The sequence below is a fragment of the Pygoscelis adeliae genome, unplaced genomic scaffold (assembly GCF_000699105.1).
Source record: "Pygoscelis adeliae isolate BGI_AS28 unplaced genomic scaffold, ASM69910v1 Scaffold7, whole genome shotgun sequence".
NCBI classification, from domain to species: Eukaryota; Metazoa; Chordata; class Aves; order Sphenisciformes; family Spheniscidae; genus Pygoscelis; species Pygoscelis adeliae.
Window position 1 is genome coordinate 2,910,025 of NW_008825268.1, and position 14,000 is coordinate 2,924,024.

At 37.7% G+C, this 14,000-nt stretch overlaps 1 protein-coding gene across 1 annotated transcript in view; it reads left to right on the plus strand.

The window, feature by feature from the left end:
• Window positions 1-14,000, plus strand: part of KANSL1L (KAT8 regulatory NSL complex subunit 1-like) — a 60,280-nt gene that overhangs the window by 14,343 nt on the left and 31,937 nt on the right. The window contains exons 2-4 of the mRNA XM_009329650.1: window positions 2,366-2,507; window positions 6,344-6,541; window positions 9,471-9,592. Coding sequence (XP_009327925.1) covers window positions 2,366-2,507; window positions 6,344-6,541; window positions 9,471-9,592 — 462 coding nt within the window. The remainder of the gene's footprint in view (window positions 1-2,365; window positions 2,508-6,343; window positions 6,542-9,470; window positions 9,593-14,000) is intronic.

Sequence of the window (14,000 nt, forward strand, 5' to 3'; positions counted from 1 at the left end):
TGTTCTTCTGTTATCTGCTGTGGTTTGATATTGATTATAGATTTCCTTACTGACATGCTGATTTCATACAGTGTATGTGACATAAGACCAGCTCTGGCCCTTTCCATTTCGCTTCTTGTTTCCCAGCTATGTGGGCACTTTTTATTTTTCTCATTTGCTCCCCCTTCCTCCTCGGTCTGTTTGAGGATAGCTCACCTTTCTCCCAAAACTGTTGCATCTAGCTTGGGAGGTTATTCTGTCTTATTTTCTTTAACCTGGGCTTTCTTGTTACAATGTCCTGGTTTGTGGGGTTTTGTTGTTTGTTTGTTCATTTGTCTTTTGAGAAAGGAATAGAAATAGGCACCTCAACACTCCTGTTGGGTCTGTTATCCTCTTTATTCCTATTTAACTTTTTTTATTAAAATCATTAACTAAGGGATTTGTTCCAGCTTCATTAAGCAGCTCTTTCTTAGGAGTGGCGCTTTGCCATCCCAGGGTCCTGAGACAAATCCTAACTATTCCAGCCACCACACTTGTGTGAACACATTATTTAATTGAACTCTTGACTTGGGCCAACTAGGAATTTGGATCCCCCCCTTTCCCCGCAAACTGTATTTTATGACTTCCAGAAGCACAAATGTACAAAAGCTGTCAATCCCAGAGAAGTTCTTGGCAAGAAGACCTGGTTAAAGCATAAGTAACCAGGGCTATTTACTGTGTGCTGGTGCTAGTGGGAAAACAAAGAGAAATAAGGGGTTGTCAGAAAAATGGATGTTCACAAGATGACTTCATATGCCTTTTTTCCTAGGACAAAATCACTAATAGAATATATGAAATGTAAACAATTTATTATGGTATATATTTATAGGGTTCTTGAGTTTCTTTTTGATGGTAATCCACTTTATTTGCTTGCACGTAGAATCTGGATTTAAACAGGACATTTCAATCTCCTGTCTAATTTCATATGTTCACTTTGTCTGTGTAGGAGATAATTTAAGCTGATTGTAAATTATGTGGGCAGATAATTTATGTTAAAAAGGGGGAAATTATGTATTGTAGAGGTAACCTACAGAGACTCTGTCTATTCTTACTATTTATGATAGCTAAAGTAGACTGAAAGTTCTGAGTTTTTGAGTTATATTATGTTTTATAGTCTTTGCCCTGAAAATATTGGGGTTCTCAAATTTGGTGATTCTCTGCTCATGCTCATGTCTAGCATCTTCTGGAGGGTGATGCATTACCTTTCTTCCGTTGTTGAGGTAGTTGACACAAAATTCTGTATGAACCAATTGCACTTGTGTGATGTTCCTATGCCAATTCACTGGCATCTGCTTTTTCTTGTATCTTTTGTGATACTTCAGTACTCTTCATTGCCTGGGGAACAGAGGATCATGTATTCTGCCTGTGCAAAACTTACCATACAGTGTCCTCCAGGGTTTAGATCCAGTAGTTATCCCAATAACTTGAGTAACAACACTTCTTTTCCAGAAGAAGTTTGATTTTTGTTTTTACAGTTCTTTTAAGTTAGCTGTGGCAAACTACTTGACAATTTTAGTGGGGAAAAAACCACCAGTCATTTCCTGTAAATAAATAAACTCAGTTAATGGTAGGATACTAGTGGAAGTTGCATACTAAAATATTGCATTGTGTTGTCTCTGTTGCTTAAACTTACTGGATATTAAGATTATTTGTTGAGTGGTACCGTTATGTCATTCATCTATTTAATATGTAGGTTCGATAGAGTTTGCTGATACCAGTGATGGATTTAGCATAATAAAGTTAAGCTAATCACAATGTCAAGTACTGGGAGGCATATCTTTTGTGTTATAAAATACACCTATTTGTAAAGAGTGGTAAGAGTGACCTAATAATACTACACTGACACAGCTGTATTTATAAAATAGCTTGAATAAAAGAAATCTAAACTACTTAGTTGTTTTTTTGGGCAGTGACTTGATATCTAGCTGATTATTGCTGGATGGTGTTTTATTAGATTCCAATTGCTAGCAAATGATATTTGTGGAAGCTTGTGGGAGGAAGTGTGGTGTAAGAATTCAGATTCTTGCTGGTGGAGTTACTGGAATTCTTTACAAATCTGTAATCTGCATTAACTGATATAGTTTGGTAGTTTCTCCAGCTCTGGGTTTTATAATACAGAACAGAAAACTAGCTTTGCCTGGGAATAGCCAGTGAACATTGATTGTACTGATTTGGGCAAGTTCTGTAGTTACACAAATAAGCTGATGTGAAACTGGATGGGTATAATCGGATATCTTCTGAAAGCAACTGAGATGCTTGCAACATGAGGCAGAGCAGCTGTCAAAAATGTTCTTGTGCAAATGTGGTTATCTTTATCTTTGGACTAACCAGCATTTTGTCTTCACAGCAGCTATACTTCTGAATGGAAGTGGCTTGCAGACAGAGCTAGAATTGGCAGCCGTTGGACATGGCTTCAAGCCCAGATTTCAGAACTAGAATACAAAATCCAACAACTAACTGACCTTCACAGGCAGATACGTGCCACCAAGGTATTGTCTGTAAGCTCGTAAATGGGCTTTTCAAATAATCTTTTGACAGTGTTTCTTGTAATATTTATTTATTTGGTTCCTTGTTGTTGTTGTTGTTTGTTTTGCCCTAGAGTTCTTGTATCTGCGCAGGCTATCACATACAAAGGTTAATGAGAAAGACATCAGGAGCTAAAAAGTATTGTACCCTAGAGGCATCAGTACAGGACTGGGAGTCAGGAACTCTTACCTTCCTATCTGTGATAGTGACTTTGTTAGTGACTTTCAGGGGCCCAGCACAAGGTACTGCATTTATCACACTAGTTTTTCCCTCTGCAGAAGAGGCAAGATTTGGTTTTCAGGTGGGGTGGTTGGTTATTAATTTTTGTGTTGTGGGGTTTCAGGGTGGGTTTTTTTGTTATTTACAGTGCATGTTTATTCTGAGGATTAGCTAGTTAATGTTTGTACAGCACTTTGAACAGGTCAAGGATTAATTATTACTAAAATTCCAATGTGTGTAACTCATGTACTAGTTTTTGTAAATCGAACTGGCTAGACAGTGGGAAAGTCACATTCCTAAAACATTAATAATCTATCAATTTAATGGTTTTCCCAGGTCATTCTCATGTGCAAGAAGCCAAAAGCTGTGATAATTCTGGTTGTGTGATAGTGAGGGGTTTTAGAGGAGGTGTCTTTGACTCTCCATTGAGGAGCTTCATATAGATTGTCTGATCTATGCTGGAGCCAGATAAGCACAGATGGAGAGGAGCCAGAAGATGCTTTAGACTTTATGTGGCTGAATGTGAGACTTAAAGGGAGTTGAAAAGGAGAGGGAAATCGCCCCAGAGAGTATTTCCCTCTGATCACATAAAAATTATTCCGTCTTCTCCTTTCACCCTCAAAGCCCTTCTTTTCATATCCCGCTTTGTCTCTCCTGCTCACAACTTTTCCCCAGTCAGGTTTTTCTTTAAAAAATAATTGAAGAGCCTTTGTTTGAGGGTCTGTCCTACCTCTGTGCCCACGGAATTGAAAGGAGATTTTGTATTTTGGTGAAGGGTGAGAATGCCCGTAATTCAGTATTGTCCTAAATACCAGGTATATGCACACTGTTATCCCCAAAAGCTATCAGTCTTTAGGGTGGCATAGGTCTCATGAGCTGCAGAACACAGAGAAATAAATAACAGAGAAATGAGAGAAAGAACATTCTTTTAGTCATGCATTTTCTTCCCATTAGGTGGTATGTTGGCTTGGAACCTAGTCATCTTCCTGGTGGAGATCTTTAGTGACGTTCATTTGCAGACTTCATGCCCCTTTTACCAGCTGTGATATTCACTATTTTGCATTGTGTCCCATAGTGAAGGTAGACACATATTTTCTTTGGCTGTGATTTTTTTGTATATGTGTTTGTAGTACACCAGTGCAGCAGCTATGGAAGGACACGTGGGCTGATAGAGGAGCTCTTTGTTTTCATTTAGTGGCTGCAGAGTAGTTACACAATATCATTAGAATTTGTATGCTGTGTTTAATGGTTTCAGAGTGTTTTTGGTGTGTTTTGAGTGGAAAAAAATGTGATTTATAGCCAGTGAACGATGATTCCAAGCAAAATGCCACTCCTCTAACACTATAATGCAATAGGAAGGGAGAGGGTTAATTTGTGGGCAGTTTCCTGCCGTACTACATTGTGTCTTCTCCATCTCTGTGCACACAAAAGTGGAGCTCTGGGTCTTTGAGAGTCCTTCCATTTAAAAAAATGTATATCTGCAAAACAAAACAATTCCATTTAAGGGTGGGGGAGAGGAGGGAGTTCATTGCCAAAACCTACTGGTTGTAACCCATTTAACTTATATAGTCAGTCTTCTAATTCTTTACTGTTCCTCTTTTCTTCCGTGCCTATTCCATCTCTCCCTTTTCATACAGTCTGTCAATTTTCTCCTTCCTTTTCTGCTTTCCTCTTTCTGTGCTTGTCAACAGGATTCTGCAACTTAAAAAATAAAATTTGGGGGAGGGGGAGGGAGTGGCCCCCCCCTCTTTTCACCACTTTTCCTATGTGTCTTCCTATTCCTCTGACTTCAGAATCTGTGTTTTAGACATTTATGGGGTTTTTTTTTTTTTCTCTCTCTGTGGTCATGACCTATGATTCTCTTACTAAAAAGATTTAAAGATTCTAAATTCTAAAAGAGTCTAAAGCTATTGAGCTAGCTTGTCCTTCTGTTGTGGCACATAGAAATTAGTTCTATACTTGAATTTCCTTGAACGTACTGCCTACTTTGTAACTGCTGTTGGTCTACAGATTGTAGTATGATACTGTCTGGATATTTGTTTCCATCTGCTGTAAATGGAAAAGCACAGATGATGGGCTACTACCTGTTAATGAATGTGGAAAATCTAGTGTTGACTTGATGGAAACTCAGAATCTCTGTGCCCCTTCTAGGCACTAAAGCAAGTTTTCAAGCACCTACGTTTGTTTTTAGAGAATATTTTTGTTCTCAGCTTTGAATTTATAACTCAAACAGGGGAATAAGTTAGAGACTCAATGAGAACAGGGCAATTTCACGTTTTCTCCTAGGCTTCTCTTTGAAGTCTCTTTGAGACTTGCTTTCATGTTTTAGGGCAAGTTGCTGCTGAGGCAGGACTTAAGGTGTGAGTAAAACTACAGGATCCTTAATTGTCCACAGCCACAACCTAGGTGAAGTCTGTCTTGCTAAAAGAAATAATATAGGAGTTCCTTGTGTTCACATGATGACAATCTTCTGTTGCTTTTTAGTGGAATATTCTCACTAGAAAGAAAAATTTGAGGTAGTGTAATTGAATGGTCCCATTCTTTCAATATCTGCTTGATATTTGAGTAACAGCACTTAAAAGCAAGCAAGTTCTTTCCCTTTCTCTTTGGAAAAAGCCTGCAGAGGTTTGATAGCCTTTTCTGAGTATTAAATTTATTTGCTCAAGATAATGACAAATTAAGGGACTACTTGAGGAACTGTTTTTTGACTGTTACAAAGTTATTTTTGCTTATTATTTTGTTTAACATTTTAAGTTGTTAAAACAAATCAACTGAGATGTTACCTAGGATTGTATTTGACACTTTTATTTTTCTAATTTGTCATGAGGAAAACACAATGGGGGTATTCTTTTCCTAGTTCCGTTTATGAAACTCTGTTATTTCCCTACCATATAAAGTTATATTTATCTTATTAGGTGACATTCTAGACGATAGACCACGTCTGATACCAGATTTGTGCGGATTGTCTTGAAAAGCAACGAGATTGCTAGAATATTTGGGATTGTTACCTCTAATTATGAAACTCTAAAAATGCTCACCTTAAGAAAAATCAATTATTAAATTGAAAAAGGCTTTTGTTTTGAATTGTATCCATCTCTGCTACATAAAAAATAACAACCTTGATGTTTTGCTTAGAACATGGATAGGAATAAGAAAAATAGAGCACTTCAGAATGCCTACATGAAATTTATTGGCTGCAAAGACTATAACCAACTTCAAACCAAAGGGTGGTTGTTTCTTAGAGAAAGACCTCTTCTTAAATCAGCGGGAAAATGATCATATAATTGCTCTAATAAGTATGAATTTCTGATTTGAATTTTGGCACAGATGTTTAAGTAGTGGTATAACACTAGAGTGATTGCTGTTATAAGGAGTAGCATAATTGGTGCAGCTTTTCATTAATGAAAATACCTACTATTTCTATATTTTAGCTGTTAAGTGTATTTAAAATGTAGTTTAAGTGCTCCAAAGAGATGCTGGGAGGATTTAAGGGGGATGTGCCAGGTTTGACTGCCCCTTAAAAATTATTTAGGAGGGTTAATCCGTTGTCAACCAACTGTGTTCAATTGCTGTTGTCTAGGGGATGGTGATCTTAGAAGAATTCCCATTTCCAAAAGACATTTTGAAGAAGCAAATACAATTGACAGACCAAGAAGCTTTATTAAACGCCACAGGGAATTCGCAAGCTGCTGTTGAGAGACAGGATTCTTTGCCGGAGCATGACTTTGAAATGTCACCCAGCAGTCCTACCCTGCTTTTACGAAACATAGAAAAACAGGTAAAGTAAAATAAGAACTGAATGGTCAATGGAGCCAACTTCAGAAATAGGGCAGGTTCCCTGGTGATGGCTTCCAAAAAGGAAGATATTTCACAGCCCTGAGAGCAGGTGCTGATCAATTGAAGGGCTTAAATAACTACATTGTACACCGAGTTTACAAATTAACCTTTTATTTCTGACGTGTCTGTGTTACCGCTTTTTTTCCGTCAGAGCGGCCACCTAACCACTTCTAATAGCTATCCACAAACCTGCCTCTCCTTTATAGTTAGGTTCAATGTAGAGTTGCCATAGATTGTTTCAGGAAATACTTACGTGAGATGAAAGAGTACAGAAAAAAATCAAGGCAGAATACACTAGAAACAAAAAAAATTTTTACCTGACTGTATCAAATATAGTTGTTGGTCTGCCTTTTCAAGCATCATAGGACTCCAGTTAGGAGCTGAGGAATTCCAGGTACTTAACAGGCATAGCGTAGGCGTAGCTGTGAGCGGAGTTTCGGTTCATGGTGTTCAAAACAGTCATTTCCAAGGTTAATTCCAGGAAATACGATACAGACTCCAGCAGGGTTTTCTTTTGCTAGAAAGTACATAAAGAATGTGGTAGGATCACATTGCTGAAGGAGATACAGGAAATTTGTTTTCAAGATAAATTCATGCAGTTAGCGTAAAGCAAACCTGACAAAGGCAGTATGGTGCATTAATAAGTTGCTCTGCTGCTGTACATAAATTCTTGGTCATACACACATTTTTTTAAATGGGGTATAAGTAGCTTCAGGTACTAAAGCCTGTTCCTGAATCTCTGTGCCAATTTTTCTTATTTGATAGTCATACTTTCCTGTTCTTAAAATGCTTCCCCTGTTTGATAGATCTTATCCACAACAGACAGGAGTGAGGAAGCAATGAAACAGGAAATTTATATGCGCAGTGCTGGCAACTGCACAAGGTAAACCAAAGAGCATTTTTAGAATGTGGTGAATGTCCCCTATTTAAGTGATTACTTGGAGAATTAAACACACTTTTCAGTAAGACATTTGACAGTTAAAGTAATAGTAGCGTGTTTCCTGGTCCCTAAGTAGCTACAAACAGAGGTCCAAGAACTTTGATACGAAAATTACTTGGAAGTAAAGGTGTTCTTCATTTAACACATCTCACAGATTACATCAGATTTCTTCCCTTTACACCACGAAAAGCTTTGAGGTTTGATTTGCTCTTTGACTATCAGTTCTGTAAATCAACCTTAACTCTGAAGGTCTGAGTTTCTTCTTGTTCAGTGTCAGGCGTAGTGATGCTGTAGGCTGAAGTACATCCACAGATATTCCCACAGAATTCTTCAGTCCTATGTTAAAGTATTTCTTTGTTAAAAATAAACAATTTTACTTGTGAACAAAAGAAATTCATCAAGAATACAAAGTGACTGAGCCTGGCAATTTTTATTATTACTGTTTTCAAGTCCTTTTCATAGCTATGCAATGTTTTAAAAACATGTATGTTTTTCCTTGTGTTTTGGGAGTCTGCCATTGTTTTGGTGCTTTTATATTCAGTAGAGACTTTGCTCCTTACAGATTGAATTCTGTTGAGATTTTTAAATCAATCTGCTAAATATTTTACTGGCATCTTGTTTGCTTTGTCCAGACCTTTTGTAATTCACTTGCTATTTCTGACGTGTCTGTGTTACCGCTTTTTTTCCATCAGAGCGGCCACCTAACCACTTCTAATAGCTATCCACAAACCTGCCTCTCCTTTATAGTTAGGTTCAATGTAGAGTTGCCATAGATTGTTTCAGGAAATACTTATGTGAAAATATAGTATAGTGAAAATATTCATGTCTGAATATTTTATTCTGACATGAAATTTTTACCTGACTGTATCACTTAAACATTAACAGGAAAGACGTGAGTTGTAATAAAATGGAAAATAATTTTTTCTGCCTCTTTCTGCATAAATGGTAGTGCCTCAAAATGTAAAGAAAACTTACTGGGTAATCTTCAGCAATTCTTGTTTTAAGCAATCTTAGTCCTGAATGAAAATCCTAGAAAATAATTTAAAAGTTTAAAAAAAATTATATGCCATTTCAGATACATTTCATTTGTTTAGTGTGCAGCACACAGTTTCTTCTAAGAAAACTATGTTTGTTGTCAGAATAGCCTTTAAGGTTTGACATTTAAAACAAAAAAATCATTGTGAAACATTATCTGGAGTCAGCCCACAATTCATTGCTTTATAAAGAGTAATTACTAGTCTTAAATTAGCTGCATTTGTTTTGGGGCAGTTCTGAAAGTGCGGGTTTTGGTGGGGTGTGTGCTTCTTGTTGCTATTTTTAAGGATACCAGAAGATTTTTAGCCATTCTCTCTGTAGTTACAATAGTCTTCATGTAGTTACACTTCCTTTTGTAAAAACACTTTTGTCAAACTACAGTGAGCAATGAAGAGGATTCTTTTAACAAGAAAAATACTTTGAGTGAACAAAATGTACAATGAGTAGACAGCAGACCTTTTTTTTTCCCCTGGTGAAATGCTTATTGAATGGCCAGTTAGCAGCTCTGGGCTGCTAACAGCTGTTGTAACATCAGCTGTGAACTATTCTGGTTTCTCTTACCTTTTTAAAAACCTCTGTTTAAAATACTAAAATCACTAATGTGTAATCACTACTTACTCAAATGTATAAACAATGTCCTTGGCTGGTTGTTCAGGGTTGTGTTGGTTTTGTGTGTGTGTTTTTTTGTTTTGGGGGTTTTTTGTATAGTTGAACATAGTAATTGTGAAAGAAAAAAGATGCCACTCTTGATTATTCACAAGAAAACACTAAATTTGATTATTCTATGATGTACGCAATTGGAATCCTAAGTAGGAAAACAATAAAAAACCAGGACCTTTGAGCTGTTGAGTCTGTATAAAAGACTGACTACCTTTTATTTTTTTTTTTTTTCCAGAGTGCGCAACTGAGCGAAATCATCAGCAGCCTAATTGCTCCACTTAATCTGTCTCCAGCTTCTTCATCTCTTTCATCCAAGACCTGTAGGCACAGACAGCTGGTCAATGGCATCTCCTTCAGGTCGGTGATAGTACGGTAGCATTTTTTTTAAAATAACTTTTGGTAAAGTTATGTAGATGGAACTGATAATCATTACAGTAGTAAATCGAGAAAAGAGAGCTGCTTTCTGCAAGCTTCAAGAGAAGTCAAGTCTTGCTTGTAAGGCTGAAAGTAGTAGGGTTTTGTATTGTTCTTAAAGACATCATAAAATTATGCAGTCAATGTAAGTACATTTAAGTACTGGGAAGATTAATACATCTTGTGAAGTAGTGAAAGGATACAGTAAATAACACAACTTCTGAAATTTCAGACTGACATTCTGTCATCATGAATGCAACTTCATTTCTGAAAAAGCAACAAACTAGACTTTACTACATTAGTAGAATACTTAAGCAATGTTACTTGTGCCTCAGCATGGGTCAGTGTTAGCTTTTTGTGGCAGCTTCTTTAATTTTAAGCACATCAGTCTTCAATACAGCACCAAATTTATCTTTGCCAGCTACTTTTTCAGGAATTTAGAGATAATATTTTTCCATTTGTGGTCTCTTGTTCTGGATGGATATACCTTCCAGGATGACTGTAGCAGCTCAAAATTAATATTGCAGAAAAATGTTTCTCAGTATTGCTCCTCCATATTTCTTAGTAATTCCATCTTTTATTCAAAGATTTTAAAATATAGTACAGGCTGTAATCAGTATTAGTCTCATAACAGCATTAAGGTAATTGACTACAGTCCTGTCTTACAAAAGAGCTAGGTATGTAGGATAGTTCTCCTGAGATACTGGTAATGTGACTTTTGAGGATGGAGGGATTGCTGTTATTCATAGGTCTTCATTAAGATCAGGTGGATGAAGAAAGTGTTCCGTACTAGAGCTGGGGGGTTTATGGCAATCTCTGCAATAGAACGTAATTCCCTGGCTCCCGGCTCCAAGAAGAGCTGGCCACACCATCTGTTTCAGCAGCTTTGCTGCAGAGGCTGTAGCCTCCCACAAAGAGATTATAATGAGCAGCTTGGATGGGCAGCTTCTTTAACTGCTGTGTGTTCCAAAGCGGTTATGTGACTGTGCCCTAAATTTAAGGATGAAGGGGTCCTGTCACGTAGCATTCATGCTCCTGACATATCAGTTGTTTACAAGTAATGTAGGGGAAAATCAGAAGATTCCTCTGTGTTTTGGAATAAAAATAGCACTGAAATAGGTGTTGCTAATAAAGATGGGTATGTGGATGACAAGAGTAATTCAGGCTGTTAGAAGGCTGTGTCTTGAATCTGTGACTTTTTCACGAAACAGATGAGGAGGGCTCCTGCTTTTAAAAATGTTTTTGGGAGTGTATGAAGTTGACTTCATGATGAGGGACTCTAATGATGTAACTTCAAACCACTTCTCTTCTGATTTATCAGACACTGTCCAAAATCAGTCCTCTTTCCATTTTATGAGCAACACAGTTGTTTGCTCACAGAGCACTCTCTCTAAGGCTGGTTGTTTTCTACTCATGACCTATAAAAGCCCAAAGAATAATGGGAAGACTTTGAAGATTTTCTCAGTGCTGTAGCTCTAAACTGGAGTTGGTGAGTTAGGTGTTGGAAGGGTATCTGAGAGACTTGAGACCTTTCTAGATGTCATCTTAAAAATCAGTTAAATAGTTAATTTCAATTTTTAGCTTCTTGTGAAGTGTTTTGAAATCTGCAAATAAATACTGTTCATTAAAGATGGTAATTAAGCACTGTATAGAGTGGTTATCATGAGAATCCTGCATGGAAATTCACTGCCTCCTACTTCTTGGTTTTTTGAGTGTGTTTCAGTTTTTTGTTGTAGTTTGTTACTGTAGTAGTTTTGTGTGCAATTAATTGAGACAGTTATATACTACAGTTAACTTCATTTCTTGGCTGCTTCTCCCCTCACTCTTTCTAGAGCTCACTCTGACTGTATTAAGTACTTGAGAAAGTAGAAATCAAAATCAAATGGAAAGTAAGGTGATTTTTTGTTTTTGAAGAGGAAAAAGGGATGATAACGATTTTTACTTAAGTAAATTCTTGAAAGTAGTTGCAGGCTCTTGATGTGAAAGATACAATAGTCTATGTTTAAAGTAGGTCTAAGCGTGAGGTGCTTTGAGGTTGGTAATCATGGGGTTGCAGTACGGTTGGTTACTTGGGCTATACCCAGTGGAAGCGGTGGTGCATGTGCCGTTCCCAGTTGATGAAATGTGGGTAACCTTGAATTGCCATTTGTCAAGGTCTAATTTCATTAGTGGCTTCCTTTTTCTGTGTAGCTTTTCTTTGCTCAGTTGAATCTAGATGCCAAGATTAGCCAGATGCATTGAAGGTAAATGTTCATAGAAGCAGCTCCCTAAGCTAGTGATAACCACTTTTTTATCAGGAGAGAGGAATGAAGAAGTTCATTGCTTCGGTACAACTAGTGCCTGTCTGATGGCGTGCTGTGCATGTGTGTATCTGTGAGTAAGGTCTCTGCTCTTTAGCTAGGCTACAGTGCAAGAAAGGCCAACCTATGAGCTTTGCAATGAGTGTTTCAGGAAATTCGTGAATTTTACATTTGGTGATGGTTCATCTCCGCTCTTCTGTAGAATCACATTTTGAAATACACCCGGCCTAACATCAAAATAAATGAGTAACTCAAACCTTGACTGGGAAGCCTATTTACACAAGTGGCAGGAAAACCATACTGCTGTGTACTGGAGCTCTAAGCCACAGAGCTAAAATCTCTGCTTCATCTGAAAACAGAGCTGTGCATTACTGCAGGGCACAGGAGGGTAAATAGGGCAGCTGGCAGAGGCTGAAGAGAGATTATCAAAGACCAGGGCAAACCACCAGAACAAAGGCAGGAATCACAGAAGTTGAAGAGCCAGACTGAGGAGCTTTTTGTTCTAATTTACCTGTCCAAGTTGTCTTTCATGTAAGAGGGAGGTATGTGGAAGTCCAGAAGTTGGGCTTGGCACCATCTGACTTCGAGGTGGATAATTACAGAGAAAGTGTTTTTGAGAATTCAGAGAAAGTATTTTAAGAAAATTTTTGCATGGTCTTTAAACATTGTCTTTCTTTCTCAAGCCTTAAAAATTTGGTGTTAGCATTAAGAATGTCGTGCTTGAGTATTTTGAGGCTTTTTGTTGGCACTTACAATGTTATGTTCCTTTAAATACATTGTATCATCCCTCTTAATTAGCACATTTTTTTCATTGAGTCTGTGTTGCTTATTGAATTGTTCTGATGTGTCAGAAGGACAGCTCAAATTTGTGCCCATAAAGCTTTATTACCACACCAGCACAGCATGGGATGGTGTTTAATCACACTTTCATAACAAGCACTTCTATTTAATAAAATGCACTGTTAGAAGAACACTACATGTCAAAAAAGATTGATAAATGGCCTTGTAATAAATTCATTTTCATGTTTTATTGTGTGTTGTAACTTTGCTAATAAGGCTGTGACTTGCCAGATAAAGTTCATAAGAGAAAATAACGATTTGTGCAGATAGAAGACCTGTTATGAACCAAGGCCAAAGTATCTCGTATACTTGCACTTCTCAGGCAGTTCAGAGTCGCAGTCAAGGTCTTCAGTATTGTAAAAATAAATGCACACTTGAGTGCTTTTTGCAGCAAGCCTCCAGCTTTGCAGGCAGATGTTGCTACAGCAACAAAATAAGATCAGGATACCTGTAAAACTGAAGTACATTCTTCCCATTAAGTCATTCCCACCCGAATGGAGGGTGTTTTGAATTCTTACCTTGTAGTGTTCCCTGTTCTGGTGAGCAGACAGGCTCTAGATCGGTGAGAGTGATCCAAGGTTGTTCTACATATACATATAGGGATTTCTACCGCTCTTGGCCCTGTGTTGTCACATAACTTTTGTGATTGCATACTGTATTACTAAGGACACGAGTACAGCAAGTGTGCATGTAGGTAAGGTTGTGGAGGGATGATGCTATAACACTGAGGGGGATTTGAAAGGGATAGACTTGGGGAAATGCAGGTAAGATTGAGATTTAATGTTAAAACAAAGATTTCCATGTGTCCATGTAGACCCTGTCACACTGTGACTGGAGCTGAGCTTGCATTTTTCCAAATCATCTGGGTCTAACCAGCTTCTAGGTCTTAAAGACAGACAAACAGACTAGGCTTTCCCTCTTCCCCAAGAGCTTCCTCCAGGCTGGGCTTGGGCTCTTTTGGAGAGCTCTATTGGCACGTCCCTGGAAATGAAGTTTAATGGCCTTGTGTTGGTTAAACTAAGTGTGCAGAGTTCCTAATTTTGATACAAATGCTTCACAGTGAGTTGCAACCCCTACACTGAATGGACTCTGGTTTGTAAAGTTTTACTTAAGTTTCAGTTCTTGAGCAAAACTAGAAAATCTCAAAAGTATTAGGGCAGGACTCTAGGTCTCCTTTGTGTTAGCATGACTGCTGTCTTGAATGGAATGTA